General features: G+C 37.0%; 1 protein-coding gene across 3 annotated transcripts in view; it reads left to right on the top strand.

Annotated features, from left to right (window-relative positions):
* Positions 1 to 17,520, top strand: part of BEGAIN (brain enriched guanylate kinase associated) — a 145,659-nt gene that overhangs the window by 80,026 nt on the left and 48,113 nt on the right. For all 3 annotated transcript variants that reach the window (XM_065755679.1, XM_065755676.1, XM_065755678.1), the window contains 2 exons: positions 10,326 to 10,487; positions 16,486 to 16,552. In XM_065755679.1, coding sequence (XP_065611751.1) covers positions 10,326 to 10,487; positions 16,486 to 16,552 — 229 coding nt within the window. The remainder of the gene's footprint in view (positions 1 to 10,325; positions 10,488 to 16,485; positions 16,553 to 17,520) is intronic.

The raw sequence follows: 17,520 nt of genomic DNA on the forward strand, positions 1-17,520 counted from the left end.
AGCTTATGCTTGAGTCCATGAATAGCAACAGTTGCCCTCAGAAGTCTAACTAAACGTGCACTGCTGAGAATTTGGGTCTGACCAGGTTAAGGTGCATTATTTAATCACCTCTGTTGTTTGGTTTTGTCAGCCAACCAATTTTCTATTCTACTGCCAGAGGAAAACCTTCCCACAAATCCCTAAAGCTCACCTCTGTGGCTTGTCACTGCTCTATTGTGATACAGCCATGTGTGACATGGGAACTAAATGATAAGGAACAGAGACTGCAGCAAAACTGCATCAATGGCTGAAAACATCTACCATGTCAGTACTCCGTCCCACTCTAAGCACTAGCAGTGTTATCACAGAATGTCAGGGATTGGAAGAGACCTCTAAAGATCAAGTCCAATCCCCCTGCTGAAGCAATTATCTCCTATACTCTTAGGTAACGATAACATTAACATATTTTTAAAGGTGAACACATATGGATTTAAGTTAGATATACAACATGAGCTCTTTGTATGAATTCTATCACAAAACAGGATCAGAAGGCAACTGCGACCAAGTATAATAAAAAGATAATTCAGAAATTCACTCAGAGCAGATAATAATAGTGCTTATGAAAAAAAGAAAAAAAAAAGCTAAAAACAAAGTAGCACACGCAGTTTCTCCTTACCCCAGACTCAGTAGTAATTGTGTCTGACTTCTCCTGGAGTCAAAAGAGCATGTTTATTTTTTTCCAAATACTTGGCATAACTTTTCCCATGGGGAATGCTAAGATAGCTCACCAATGAGTCCTTTGAGACAAGCGTAGATGAACTTCAAATCAGGAGAATATTGTGAATGAAAGAAAAGAGCCAAGGTGAGTGCAGAGATTGTAATCTCTGCCCACCAGTTTATGTCTGGGTGCCTGATGCAAAATGAGACAGGTTGACATGCTTTCCCTACCACTAAGAAACATTTATACCATCCTCACCTGCTCACATTCCAACCTCAATTATTTAGAAGAAATAAGAATATAAATTTCAACTTGCTTCTCAGTGGTGGGTTTCACTCATTCTTACTACACATCCAATTACAAACAAACAGCACAATTCAAGAGGAACCACTTTTCTGTTCCAGCACAGTGTGATCAAGATGAATCAGGAAGGTAAACAGATAAAAACAATAATTAGAAAGGTTTAATAACATAATTAAAATATAACTTTATAAGCTTGTGAGATTATGTAGCATGCTGCTTTCAGTGATTTCCAGAGGGAGTGCTTATTCTTGACCATAAACCAAAGCAATCTAGAAAATGACCACTCAGAGCTGCAAGGAGAGCTGCTGCAAGCAGATGCAGTATGCTTAGTCACCTGGAGAGTTTTCTTTGAAGTTTGCCTTTAATTGTGCTGCCTCCATTTCTCAATTCCTTACTTTTTTTCTCCCTCTCCTTCTTATCACTGCTTATTACTCTGGATTCCCCAGTGAGATGCAGTGCAGACCGCAAGGACCAAACATTAAAAAGCAGGCAATGGCTGTTCAGCAGCTTCAAGATGCTTTCTATGTATGGAAGCACACCATGTATCTTTTTTTTTACTTCAGTAAATTCTTTTTGCTGTAATCTCTTTCTCCTGCTTTTCTCAATCATTCATATCTTGCAGATCTACAAAACTCAACATTTCCTCTATCCAAATATTTTATGCAAACCAATTGGCCTCTAGAAAAAATAAAAATAAAAATAAAAAATAAACAAATAGCAGCACTTACCAAAATGAACCTTCTTCCATGGTCATGTCAAAAGCAGTGTCTGGTCAGCAAGAAGTGTGAAGATCCCTTCAGCTGTGGGAACAGAGTTTTTTCATTCTTAGGTGAATGTTGACTGAAATTTGCCAGCCCAGAATGCAACTCCTGTCTCTCCCATCTTCTCATACTGTCTTCATTTTAGATGAAATGTAATCTAACACAAAGCTATTTTTGGACAACAAGTGTAACCTGGAGTAGGGCATGAACATCAGTAGAATCCTCCATTCACAAGAGCCAACAAACGTATTCTTTCTACCACTCAGAAAACAGTTATTCCTCTTTGAATTGTATGGGCTTTTTTGTCTCTTGCTGTGTCTTTTTTGCCCCTCACTAGTTTGTCCTTTCATTTTCTAGCAACAAGGATCACTTATCCAACACAACAGCTTGCTTGTAAAAGCTGCTGACTAAAAGAATCCAAAGTCGAAATTAGTTCTCACAGGAGCGTAGCAGAGGCACATTAAAGAGCCTGGAAGAAGACAAAGATCATAATATTTCTGATACATCTGCTGTGTCACTGTTTTAGTCACCTTTGTATTTGGGCACAAGGCTCCCCCTTTCCATTGCACCACATTCATTTCTTATATTCAGCCACTCTGATATTTACACTTGCAATGGTCTCATAATCAAAACTGGCCATCTTGTTAATAGGAAATGGAATATGTTCTGAAGATTCCACATCCAAATCACGTTAACAAACGTATTAAGTCAGTCCTCTGAGAGGCAGCACAGTTGCTCAATCTCCTTGCGTTGAAGAACAGTGCTGGGCAATCCCAATCTTAAATTCACATTCTTTTCTCATCACTCCTCATTGCTGTTCACAATAATGCGCCCCTTGGATGCAGGTCTGGTTCTCACTGCTCATTTTCATTTGCCCTTTAGAATTTTCATCACGCTGGGAGAATGGCAATTGCCTGCTGAGGAACTTTCCTTTAAAATAATCAAAACACCTTTAGTGTCTATTTATGAAAGCTGTAATTTTATTCATGGCGTTTCTATTCAATCCCTTCAGAGCCTTAGGTTATGGATAGTAACTTTAAATAAAGGACAATCTGGATGTCTTTATTATATGCGTACATCAAAAATCTAACAACATTCCACTGACAATAGTGACATTCACTTAAGACAACTCAGTGCTGACAGCTGGCCCTCTAAGGGTTTTCTAAATATCAACATGTAACTGCATTTTCATAACTTAATCACTTTATATTACAGTTAATACTGAATGCTTCTGTTGGATACGTATGTCTGCAGGCTTCATATAATTGACACAGAAGTCACCTCTTTCCGCAATGAGACTGTCAAGTTAATATAACCAAAATGAAGATCCACTTTGTTTTTATGAAAGATTAATCTTTTCTACCTTTTACCTGTAAGTCTAGCACAGTTTAGTCATACATGCCATATAATACCTTTTCTCAGGTCTGAGTTTTAAATTATTAAAAATTAAATTATTAAAAGTTTATTAAAAGTATTATTAAAAGTAAATTATTCAGAAGGTAGATACATCCTAAATTAAAAAAAAAAAACTACCTTCCAAAATACAGCAATACCATATCAGCTCTCCAGGTACTGTAAATGAACTCTTATGCTAAGAATCTCTCCCACAGTACTTTGGACTTCAGCTGCTAAACATCTTTTTTCTCCCCACTTCCTTTCTTTAAGTTTCTGATAAACTTCTGATCCCTTTTCTCTGGTTTACATTCTTCCTGGGACCTAAGAAATGTAATATTACTTGTTTTACATGTTCATCAGTCATCTGGAAAATATCTCCACATTTGGTTCATCCACCCATGTGTTCTGAAACATATGTGCAGGCCTCCCTTCTGAGAGTCGAAACACAGCTTCAGATTATTTGTTTTGAAAATGAGTATTGGAAGGAAAATTCAAATGGTTTAATACATGCAAAAACCTCTACAAGCTGCCTATATACGTGTATGTACATATGAACACAAGATCTGCCTGCAGTCTGACACACAAGGAGTTCATACTCCGTGTATGTCTCCTAAGTTTCAAATATTAAACAAACTACTTTGGAAGTAATGGAGAAATTTGGTGAGTGCACTGCAGTGGAAAAAATAATAATAATACAAAATAAAACCCTACCTGATAGATTTCTGCGTAAATCTGCAAAAACTAGGTGAGTTGAACAAAATATATACACACCTGAATTTGTAGGAAAATAACTTCTGTAGAATTGTCTGGTGTATTTGTCGGGGTCCAAATAAAGCTGCTAAACTAAAAGCACCAGGGAGTTGCCTTTTGTGGACAGAGCTCTAAGACCAAGGAGTAACAGTGTAGTCTGTAATCCCAACAAAATGAATTTCAAGTCTATATCTGGATTCTCAGGAAAAACAACGTATCTGGATTTAGACTTTGTGATCTGATTCCATTCCACTAATCAGATGGTGCAAAAGCCAAGTTAGCCACAAAAAAAAAGAAAAAAAACAGACAAGGAATATTTCTTTAACAGTACTCTTTCAAATCTGTGACCCTGAGCATGTCACACATAATCAAAGCCTGATTAACATGGAAATGCTATTACTGCTTCATTAAATATCTTTAATTAATCTAGAAAAGAGTAGTTAAATGCTTGGACTTGATCTCCCGTCTACAAATGTGAAAACCATTGCTGGTGACACAGATTCAATAACACAGCTATCATCTCAGAGCTATTGCTTCTAGGCTAAGCTTTCCGGGCCACATGCAAGATCCAGTGTGACTCACAACCAGTAGCAGAGCTGTTCTGAAAGGAAGAATCCTAGGCAATGCAGACTGACAGATGTGGATCAGCAGCAGCTGCTGCTGGAGCCTGATAATTCCAAAATCAAGTTGCCTATGCAGCCCAGCTCCAGTCAGTAGGAACAGAGTGGAATGGAGGATCAATCCACTATCATCTCTGCTAGCTGTGAACTCCCTGCCACCAGCTTGCTCCTCCCTGGTACCCCCCAGGTCCTGCCCAGCTAACTGCCCTCATATCTCTATTGATAGGATCATAGAAATGTTTGAGCTGGAAGAAACCTTTAAAGGTCATGCAGCCCAACTCCCCTGCAACGATCAGGGACACCTACAACTTAACCAGGTGCTCAGAGCCTGGTTCAGCCTGACCTTGAATGTCTCCAAGGTATATAAACTCATATCAGGCAGTATAATAACCCAATTCAAAGATCAGAAATGAAAACAGGGATGTGGCCATTGACTCTCCTTGAGCCAAAGAGGGCATCCCTTTTCATAATTTCCCCGAAGCCTCATGCTATTAAGAAAGCATTTCCACAAGAGCAAGCACACAAAACTGAGCCCAGGTTTTCTGGCTGCCCACCACATCACTGCTCTTAGGTTTCTTTAGTTGTAAAAATCAGTGCAGCGCAGCTAGGCTCACAGATGGCCCTTGGGCCCTTCCTAGTACCTTGTCTGTCCTGTTATATATTTCTTTTCAGAGCAAGCACCTAAGTAGAACTGATCAATTTTGATGTTTCTTAAACAAAATAAAATTTAATAAAAAGGAGAAAAAAATGCTTTTTGCAATCTTTTTCCAGAATATATTTTTAAAATATGTCAGTGCTCACAGATTTCTGATCCTATGATAACCTTTTTTAGAATGTGACACATCACTGACATGAATAGATGTGATAAACACTTTTAAAGTGTTTAGTCACCTTCTTTTGTGGGCCTCCATGCAATCTGAGCAGATAAGAAAGGAAATACTATTACCTCATATCATACACAGAGTACTGAGTCAGGAAGAGGGGGAGATATCTGACAAGACGTGGTTATCTTCGTCTGAGCTCCTTGACTAGATTCCCTTTGTAATTAATAGAAAGGAATGGGTATTTCCAGATTTGCGTCACCCCCTCTAAAAGAAGGCTTCTAAAATAGGTCAGATTACTCTCATCCTGTCTGTTCAGGACTACAAAATGAAAACGGGAGCCACAGCTGAATAGAGACATTAACATTTGCTTCAGGTCAGACCCATATTTCCTTAACTCACTTGTCCAATATAACTCACTTATCCAACACCAGCCATGTGTTCAAGGTAATGTACAAGACTGAAAGCCCCAAGGAATTCAGATTCCTTGTTTTTTTTTTCCAGTATATTTTGCATTGGCTGCTACTTTGTTCACATTTTGTATTATTTCACTGTTGTTTTTTTAAACCTAAAACTGTTAACCAAATTTTGTTTTAGCTATTACTAGAGCTGTGTGAAAGAATGACATCCATTCATTCAGGGAAAATTTCAATATTTGAAAATATGATTTTGCACGTTTAAAATAACATTGCAGAACCATCTACAAGGCAAAGCCCTGAGATGGCAGGAAACATGCAATATACATTGACTTTTCAGGTGGGATTTCCAGGAAACTAGTGATCAGGCTGGCCCACAAACAACAGCTCTCAGGGAGAAAAAGCCTAGATACCACCATCTTTGTGGTCTGTTTGAGGGTAAAAATCCCAAGAAATCCTCTGTCCTCCACACAGCTGATCAGCCACAACTTCACACGTCAGCACTCCTTCTGCCAGGCAGATGAGCTGGCAGGAGATCAGACAGGTACAATGAAAACCTGTTCCAACTACACCTTTCTCAGAATAGAACTATCACCACATGGCATCTTGGCTTGGACTGAAATGCTCTAGTGAAATAAAAACAGCTCATCTGGACAGCAATGCAAATGAATACCAACCAACTACAAGCTGAGATAGGCATGTTTTCTGTCATCATTGGGCTGTGCTGTTGTCCCAGTGCTCAGTTTGAGGCAGAGGCTTTGGGGAAACTTTTAGGAAAAAAAAAAAGTTTTAACCAATCAACACCTTTTGTGGACAAAAAAATAAAATAAGGAAGGTGAGAAGTGACATCAGGGATGCAAAAACCTTTTTTATTTTTCTCTTGATCAATCAGGGATGGTAAAGTTCACACCAGTAAAGTATTTGTATTTTGGTAGTACTTGAATTTGTCTGTATAACCTTTAAATCTTTCTTGTGTACAACAGACCTCTTTTCACTAAAACGCAGTCTGAGTAGCACTACCTCCCATACAATAAGATTTACCCTGCACTGTTGCTGAAGACCAGATCCAGCAATCACATTCAACTTGTCTCCTTGTAGGAGCTCTGCCCAAGGGAAGGTGGCTGCAAATTCCTTTTCAGGCAACAATTCCAGAACAGAACCTGGCAATTACTGGATATTTTATGATATTTCTGAACAAAAATCACTTTGCCAATATGCTTTCTTACCTACCGTTTTTTGTTTTGTTTTTTATAATAGCATAGCTAATGTTTAAAAATATTTCTTTGGAAACTCTGAAGAACCATTTTTAATAACCTTTTAAGTAGCTTCCCTTGAAAGGTTTACTTTCACCATTCAAGTACAATATTTAATATTGTACTTACTGTCCCTGTTTTCAGATAAAACTTTAATGAACTAAAATGGGCAATGACTTGCAAACTACTTGTTTAAATAGGAGCAGAGCTTTAGAGATCAGTAGAAGACATAGGGAACCAGTCATACAAAGGGTCCTACCGTATGGGAATTTGGAACCTGTCCTGTAATTCCTTATTCTCCCGACTGCCTGAGTTTCAGTAAATCCATGGAATATACGATCAGAGTTTCCTAAGGCATAGCACCACCATATTTCCATAGTTTATTCTTTGAAAATGAATTCTCTGTTCTCCTGGTTGTATTGTTCTGATTGAATTACTTTCTTTTTAATTAAGGAACATATATGCAAGTATTTATTTAGAATGCATTTTCTGAATATATATACACTCATATTTCCTGAATATGTATGCATTCTTTATTGTATCTATAATTTTTTAAAGGGCTGACCAGCCACTGAAGATAATTGCTCATTAAAATATATTGATTTACCAGCATCAAAAAAAATTGTGCAGTGAACTTTTCTAATTAATTTTTGTATGAGGAAGAGAATCAAAACACAGCTAGTTTGTGGATTATGTTGTCTTAGAGGAACAGGAAAAGTGATTAACTTATTAATCCATATTTTGACTTCTTAGTTTTTTCCCTCTTTTCAAACATGTCTAAATTACTACTACAAAAATTTACAATGGTACTCAACTAAATTAATTATTGATTGTGAAGAGCCAAGTCTTCTAGAACAACACAGCGCAAAGTGATTCAGGCTTTGCATTAATCGGTAACACTGGAAGCTAACAGTGAGGAGGAAGGAATAAGTCATTCAGAGAAAGCGTGTTTCATAACAAATGGGGGGGGGTAGAAAAAACCCTCATGAAATATCTTAGATTTTTATAAATTTAAAATTGAGACTTTGGCTCTGATTCTGCTATTAGAGGTAAATTTGAAACATTGTATGTTCTTCCTCTTTCTACAATACACATTACACAGCGACTTTTTTTATAAGGGCACATAGCAACAGCACAAGGGGAAACAGCTTTAAACTAGAAAGGGGTAGCATTAGACTGGATACTAGAAAGAAATTCTTCACTGTGAGGGTGGTGAGACACTAGAACAGGTTGCCCAGTGAGGGCATGAATGTCCCCTCTCTGGAAGCAATTCAAGCCCAGGCTGGAAGAGGCTGCGAACAACACAGTCTAGAAGTAAGTGTCTCTACCTATAAAAGTTAAATATCTTTTCAGAAATTGCTTGGTTCAGAAAGTCTCTAAAGGAAAAAATAAAAATAAAAAGTTTAAAAGCTTTCACAATTTGAGGGTTTTCCTATCTTTTTTCCCCCCCTTCTCTCCCTGTTTCTTTATTCTATAAAAGCAACTCTAAGTTTCATCAGTACACGAACACATTATATGAAGAGTGCATCTATGTAAACTGCTTCTTCAGATCATTAGAATATGTTTGATTGTTACTGACTTAAATACTCCTGGCATTCCCTTCACACCTTCTACATGCCCAAAGAAGAAACACTGCAGTGGCAAAAACTCCCTACTACAGCAGTTGTAGCTACCCCTGCACATTCAAATCCATAGTCTGAGAAGCTCCTATTCTCTTTTTGTACAAATCTTAGTCACTAAATTTTTACAGAAACAGAAGATTTGAGATTGAATCTCTTTTCACTCTAGTTTGAGTCAGAATGTATTATTTTAAAAGAAAGTAACTGCAAGCGGTGATCTAAATACTACTGCAACCACACAACATCAGTAATAGAAGTAGAGCACTGTGCTGGCAAAACATTAGACTGTTTCCTAGGCATACACTGCATGGATCAAGTAAGTATCCATTGTAAAGCTTTTGCATTAACTTACTGAAGATCCTATAGCAGCTGATAGAGGAGAACACCAGCCCACTGAAGCCAGTTCAGATAAATTTTCCATGAAGAATGGCACACTGTTCTAATCAGAGGTGTCTAGTTAAAGGTCCAAAATACTTTTTAATTGACATTGATGGCAGTACTGACTTGACATCAAAGGGAATCAAGATTTGCCATTCTTTTATGAAGAATTATTTTTATCATGTTTAGAAAAAAGCAGAGGTAATTAACAACACATCAAGTGTTAGCCCTTTTATCTCTAGGTGGTGGAAAACTACAGTTCTGTGGTGCCTCAGAGCTCCTACCCAAAGCTGAGAGATCAGCTCAGTATTAGCAGAGGTAGCAATAATCTGAAACAAGGTACAGTCACCCCTAGAGACACCAGCTCCAGCTGGAGACCCAGCTCCCTGTTCATTTGGAAAACGCATTAGAAGATTGAGGAACTTACAGACCAAGTAGACCAAGATGAAAGATCTCCATCGTGCAGATAATTGAGACAAGAGAGGACTGGCTCACTTAAAAGCACACAGCTGGGGGAAATATCACCAGGCTCATCACTGCAAATTCAGGTGGTAGTTTGGGCAGATGGCATTTGACCTTCACAATAAAAGTGCTTTTATCTCCTAGCTGTACACTATCCTAAATTGTCTCTAAAATAAAATGAAAAAGTGAAAAATCTCTTTGAAGAATCTCTCTGCTTTCTTGAGATAGCTTACTAGCAGGACATGCATTCTTTCTTAATGAAAGCACTGTGAAAAATTAGGGGTCACATTTGTGAGTAGGAAAGACAGTCAGGAACATAGAGAAACACAGTAATAATTGGTTATTAGGACTACAGTTCTCATAATGAAATTCTAAATATAGCATCATTATGGTGCAGATTGAATGAAAGGAGAAAAAGTCGTCTTTCTCCAGAAAATGTTACAACCTGGGCTATTGGCAAGTTTTGTATAGTTTATTATAGTTTATTTAGATTCGTTGCTCTATAAATATCTGCTACTTCAGTCATTATATTTTAGGGTAACTAAATGAAAGTTCTTGCATGAAACCAAACTCTAGACTGTGTTTTATTGTTGTTGCTTTTTTTAATGAGGGTTCTTCCACAAAGCGTTCCATTGTGGCTAATGAGATATTAACAATGAACACACTACGACAGATGGGAAGATAATCAGCTGTCTAAATCAGAAGATTTTCAAAGTGCAGTAAACAGATTATTAAGCACAATTCTCTGGCTCAGTGCCATCACATACTGTAGAGAACTGGTCAAAGAGTGCATCATGAAAAGCTGTTCAGGAGCAGCTAAATTCTACAGCTGTGGTCTTTGTTTTTCTAGTACTTTGCAAGAACAGAAGGGGGAATTACGAAAACGTCTATCATATACTACCCATAAGCTGGAAATGCTTGAAACGGAATTTGATTCTACACGTCAGTATCTTGAAATAGAATTGAGACGTGCTCAGGAGGAACTTGAGAAAGTAACTGAAAAACTGAGAAGGTTAGTAACTAACATTTTAAAATCAGCAGATCTGAGGAATTTACAAGAGGCTGTATTAAAGACATATGTAAGCAAAAGTATAAACATATTCTCAAATATTTATTGATTAAACATTGTATTTTCATGCTGAATATATATTTCACATATATCAATATGTATTACATATCACATATGAAATTATGTGTATATTATGCATGGCATATTTTGTAATGAAAGCAAATATGCAAACAGAAACATATATATATAGGTAGGTATAAGATATTGTTTATGTGTAATCATACGTGTTAGTACTTTGTTGAAGTACACACATGAAGGTACCATAAGTATATACACATTTCATATAAACATATTTAATGTTGCTATATATTCTTTTTAATTCTCCTCTGCATGATTCTATGATTAATGAATTTGGTTGCAAATTTTCAGTTGTTATTCTCCACTGTATTGATACAAGAAAAGAGTATTTGGCTCAAAGCTGAAACTAAGATCAATATAAACAATATGACATTTCACTTCATGCTATTGCAAGTCACTTACTTTCCAGTCCCAGATAGAATTGAGTGATACCAAAAACCTATTACTTAAAATTACTGAAGCTATGTTACAATGCTATTGCAAATCAAGGGCCCAGTTAATGTTAATGAGTAATTATCATAAGCATGCACTCCTGACATTTCTGGTACCAATTAAAGCGGTCTGTAATCCAGCATTAAACTTAGTAGTGATTCTCAGTATCAATTTTTTTCATGTGTTTATAATTTGGAACCTACAACTATCTGCTTATGTAGGAATGTATCTGCATTTTTTGTGAAGACTTTGCTAAAAAAAACATGTGGCTAATTGAACTATTTGATTTAATTCACTAGATAAGTCAAAACAAGATTCAGAACAAATAATTCCAGGGCTATACCCAAAGAAATTTGTTTTCATTCTTTGCAGAATTAAAAAACTAAACCACAACAAAGCCAAAAAGGTTGAAAAACCCAAACCCCAGTCAACCAAATAATTCTATGTAAATTTTAAAAATAATTAATCTCTAGATCTCAAATTAAGAAACATCCTAGTGTGTTCTTATAATTTAGATTCTTTCCTATCTCAGAGGCTTCTTAAAATAGGACCAAATGAACAGGTGGATTATAAGGGGTCACGACCATGAAATCTGCACTTATTTATCAAGACCACTGCAGAGGTTTATCATATTGTTTGCTCACAATTAATATATTTTTTTCCCATCATTTCATTTAGAGAAGACACACCAAAAATAACATTGCACTTGCTGTAGCTTTGTTCTGCTGTATTACAGCTCTAAGGGCAGGGAACATTGGTAACCTATTCTCCCAAAATATTATTTCAGACATAACTGACATAATTCCTGAATGATACTTACCTGAAGGACTGACCAACCCACTTTTGCTAAAACAAAGGGACAAAATACAGTCTTTCCTAAGTGAGAAACTCCATATCAACTTCACCAGACACTGATGATTTAAGTACTCTTCAAAAATCAGGCCAGTCTTGTTTTTGCTCATGGCAAAGTCTAGCAATAATAACCAAACATCATATTAGTAGAACTGACTTTCCTGTACTCTAACTGAACATTGTACTATATTATGAAGAAAATTTATATTAAAAAATTATGTTTCAGGCAGGTGAAGACATTGGAGGCTCAAAATATTTTATGAGGTGAGCTTTAAAGATGTTTCTATTGAGAATAGCAAGGCATACCACAAGTTAAACAAACAGATTTCCCAGCCTGGAAAAGAAAACTTGGAAATAGAACTGCCATCCAAAAGCGTGTCAGCAGTATGTCATCAGCATCAGAAAACCAGCATGAGAAAAACAAGGAACCAGAATTAATTTCAGTAATATGTTTCTTGCTTTATTCACAGCACAAGGAGAAAAATTCAGCCCCTTCTAATAAATAAGTCCTGTGTAAGATGATCCCACCTGCATACTAGAGAACATTTCTGTTATTAAACTTCCATTACCACTGAGTGCAGAATTTTTCTGTGAAAGTGGAACAGCTGTCTTTTTCCACTCCTTTTGAAAACCTTTGCTCTCTGAATTTGTCCACAATTAACTTCTGCTGCTGCAACTCTCCTTCTCTAACCTACGCAGGAAGGTCATTTATGTGGCACTGTGGTCGAGTTTTTTGACCTCCATTATTCTTTTCTGACCCAGTGGGAGCAGTGCTAGGAGTGTTTCTAAATATCAACTGTGAAGTATAGTTTTGACTTTGAAAAGTGACTGAAAAGACAGTGGGGATTTTGTATGCCTCACAGTGATCCCCCTATCTAGAGGGTACAGCATGGCTTTCTAAAATTAATATTTTAATAATATTCCAAGATTAATATGGAAAACTCAAACCCTTCTCCTAAGGTCACACTGGTTTTCCTGCTGGAAACTGCACCTTGGGAATCAGATGTTCAAGGTCTTCCTAGCATTCATGAGGGAGCAGAGATATTTTAAGACGCAAGGAATAAACCCATACAGGAACATTTTTAGAGCTAATATTAGCCCCCATGATTAATTATTTCACCAAAAGCTGGACACATCATGGGCTAAAGAGATTTTAAGATCAGAAATACTGTAACAGTGTTAGCTTTAGAATAAACAGAGGAAAAAACATTTTGTTTCTGTAAGAAAACCAGAGTAACTTATGTTAACAGAAAAAGATTTTTGAACAAGGTTACTATTTTAAGTCGCTTTTCAAAGCTAAGCTGAGCTCGGGGTGAAATTCTCTTCTTTGCAGAAAGCCAACCCAAGCCTGTGTTTTACTTCGTATATATTTCAGAGTCATATGAGTGCTTTGAAATAGAAACTTGCAGCCATTCCCTTTTGTGAAGTAGTCTTTGAGAAAAATGTGTTGTCTGCTTGGTTAGAGTTCTGATACAAAGCATTCAGTGTGGTCAGAATACTTCTCATTAGTGCCTAATTCAATGAGGAATCTAAACATGCATTTTTTGCATACAAGTGTAAGTATCTGGGTATCATACTTCTATGAATTTAATGAGAAAAAGTCATCAAAATGATAATAATTTATCAATTCACATGCAAAGATTTTCTCCTTAAATTCATTTCAGAGATTAGTGAAAATTACCCACTCTTTATTTACAAAACAATATATTATAAATATATTTATATTGTAAATAATCATTTATAATATATATATTTATAACAAAAATATTTCACACTTCACAAGACTCAGACCATCTAGGTGTATACTTTTTTCTACACACTGGATTTAGCTACCATTTACTCATCTGATCATTTCAAATGTGAATAATTTTCCCTTTATTTCACAGTGATTGCTATGTTCCTCTTTTATCCCTTTAACATTCTTTCATTTTTTGTTTTTCATTTCTCCCTGTTCCATCTACATTTGCTGTCACTTCTTTTGGAGCAGTGGATTTAAATTTGGGTTTTATCCATATATCTGCGTGTGTCTGTGCACATCTATGCTTATTTTGACTATATTTGAAAACTGTTCTCAATAGAAACACTTTTTTGAATCTCTGCTTCCTACACACTGAGTATTTTTTGTTTATATTTATTGTTTGGATTTGATTTGCAGGAAGTGGTCAGTTTTTTCAGTGAACTGTCTGTGGAATACTTCCTGCTAAACATACAACATATGAAAATTTGATAGACAAAGACAAGATACAAGCCAAGAAACATACTGTGATAAGCTATTTCAAAAACCCAGAACTCACTACTATCCACTGCATGGAAGCATTGACATTTGAAAGCCATTATATTAATGGTAACTGATCTTACAGTGATACATACTAAGAGAAAAATAGTGTCTGTAGAAGCTGAGGACTAAAACCACTGATGCATTGCCAATGTAATAAGACAGATATCTAGGTTATCTGGCAGCAATTGCTGTTAGGTTTTTTTATGTTCTTAAAGATTTGGGAAAGGAAACTTCAGTGCGTACCTTGAGCTCTCCACGTAGCTCTGTAGCTAAAACTGCACAAATAAACATGGCTTGGTACTAAATACTGCACCTAACAGGAACATGGACGACATAGAAATCCATGAACTTCAGTCAACCCTTTAAGTCACCTGGTCATTTACAAAACCACACTGTGAGAACTAGTGAGCAATAACCAAGTCATCAGTTAGTACCAGTCTCACAGATTTCTAGCCTGTTTGGGTTACCACCATTGCAAACACTACTGACCATCTACTCTCATTTACACTCACTACAGAGTGGAAATCTTCCCTGTTGAGCAGCTCTGTGAAACACACGTAATGCCAACATTTTCCCTATGCTCACAATACATATTTGGAATAGCTGCTCCAATCCTCTTTACCCTGTGGAGCTTCATCCTTGGATATGTCATTCCTTTTCTCTCAGAGCATTCATCCTCAGCTCAGAGCTCTTCTCTCAGAGCCATGGGGCAGAAGTTTCAGTGTGACTGGAAGCCCTACGTGGGGTATCACCAGCACTTGATCTGTCACCAGATAGAGATTTATTTTTAAAGTAATGGGGAAGAAAATCTCCATGGTTACAGAAGAGTAGAGTGAATGCTCCAAAAGAACAGTACCCACACGAAATAAAGGAGGATGGTATCAGATGGCATAAAGACAACCAGTAAATAAGGAAAGGCTCACCTGGAACTCCACAGGAAAGGAACCTCCAACAAGAGATCCTTCCCCAGTGCTGGTCAGCCATTAAATGTGGCCTGGGAGACATGGAGCCAGACTCCACCCCTTCCAGTCTCACAGTTGAATTGCCTTCACCTGTGCTCAAGCAGCTGACTCAGTGCTCGCCTCAGTGATCAATCAGTGGTTCAGGCCGTGATTCAACAGTTCCCATACAAGAAGCATAGAGAGAGCTGAGTTGTCACTACAGGGAAGGAGTGAGTTGGATCCCTCCATTCAGCACTATGGCAAGGGTTGACTGCAGGTCTCAGTTCTGTCTTTGGCATCTAGCCCTAAACACAAAATAAATAAGAGAATTATTTAATCTTAACCCCTTCACTACACCCAGGCTCGGACTTCTCAGATGAAGTAACTTTCTGCTGAATGAATTTGTATTACATCTAAGTTCACTTTTGATCAACGACAAAAATAAACTTGTCACTGAAAGTACATTGTCCTATTGACCAAAGATTCTCAGTTCAAACATTTATATGTATTCAGACAAACTTTTCACAGCAAAATTTCAACCATTTGCTTTATTTTTTTTATACACCCTTTTGAGATGATATCTCCTCCTTATCTTCTGTGAAGAGAAAAGCATGGCTACTACTGAAATAGGGATTCTTTTCCCACATGCTAAGCAGCTTCCTCACTGCAATACCAAGGTTACATTCCATGGAACATAAGGATATACAGAATGAAACTTTCTTTGGTGTATTGCTCTGGAATAAGCAGGGAAGACTTATTTTCTAAGTCCATTCAATTCCTCAGTTCTAATAAAAAGAAACACCCACCTTTTCAGGCTGAGATACCTGGGTTTATTTGCCAAATAGAGAAAATGTTTTGCTGAGGTTCAAGGATGTGTAGTTCCCTGAACTTCTGTCAAAAGGAGAGTATTCCCTTCTAAGTAATTTGCTTCTACTGCAGTCATCAGGTTTCTGCTGCAATACTTCACATTAAGAGAGTCTGGCAAATCTCTCTCAGTAGTGTCAAGGCTGAAAGCTCAAGCGTCCTCCCTGACACACAATTTGTGAGCTTGATGCACAGTTACAATCCCCTTGTGCAAGTTCTCACACTGCAAAGCATATCTGCACGTAAGTGCAGAACAGCAAACATGTTTTCACTCCCTGACAGAATTGGTGCTAAATATAGTAAGCAAATATGACATAGAAGTTTGCTTAGGAAGTAGGCAGTAATTGCATTTCAAAGAAAACCACTGACTGGCAGCAGGAGTGGTAAGAAAATAGATCTCATGTAATTCAAGCCAAGGTTTTGTACTGATGTGAAAATTACAGGTAAAAATAACACAAAAAATACATTCAATTACATGATATCATCTTTGTTTTAGGATACAAAACAATTACCTAGCCTTACAAAGAATTAATCAGGATCTGGAAGATAAACTTTACAGAATGGTAAGTTATCATAAATGAATTTTTTTAAATATTAAATGTGCTTTTATGGTTCTTAAGTCTTATAACAAACATATTTGCTCCAAGTGCAGTGCACTTGAAAAAGATATATGGGTTTATCACTATTATGATCTAAAGCCCAAGCTGTGTAAAATGGCGTATCTTCATTAATTTAAATAAAGATTGCATTTGCTGATGATCTGACTGAGTAAATTGTAACGTTAAGATAATTCTCACTAATTTAGTTAATAACTTCATGGGTTTCAAGAATTTATCATATATTTTCAAATATTTATTTTCATCAAGTCACAAATTTAAATTGAATAACCTAAGGTTTTCTCCTGCTTTTTAGATACTTTCACTCAACTTTTATTAGTTAATTTTATAGAGCTTGAATGGCCAGATTTTTGTATGCCGTTTTAGCTATAAATCTCAGCATACTAATTTATGATCTGCATGTATCTGCAACCACAGTGTCAAAGTCACTGTCACAGGTCAATCGGTAACTGAGTAAGGGAATCACTGCACCACTTACGGTCTCCACCCAGGACAAATATTACAAAACGCAGCATTCAAAAAAGTTGGAAGATGTTAAAAAGAAATGGCAACATCCTTAGCGTGCTGGTTCATTGCTAATGCCACTTGGGCGTCATACTCACTGCTAGGAGAAAAGGTAGAGAGAAATCTGAGGGTAATGTTTAAAGAGAAAAAATAAATAAATAACCAACTGTTTTGATCTTCAAAAGATCTTCAGGTCTTGTGCACAACCTGTTCCTCCTTCTCACCCAGTTCAGTGTGACTGGTCATTCCTTGTTCTCTTCCCTGCCTGGCCCCATACCCAGCAAGTCCCAGGCAAGCAACAGTGTACATACCAGACAGATGTCCAGGCATAGGCCTGACATATCACTGTAAGGATGCCAGCACAAGCTGACATTTTGCACAGGTCTCATAAATAGCATTTCCATGGGTGG

Source organism: Cyrtonyx montezumae, unplaced genomic scaffold (assembly GCF_038088225.1).
Source record: "Cyrtonyx montezumae isolate F1298 unplaced genomic scaffold, pur_monq_1.0 scaffold_10, whole genome shotgun sequence".
In the NCBI taxonomy this organism is placed as follows: Eukaryota; Metazoa; Chordata; class Aves; order Galliformes; family Odontophoridae; genus Cyrtonyx; species Cyrtonyx montezumae.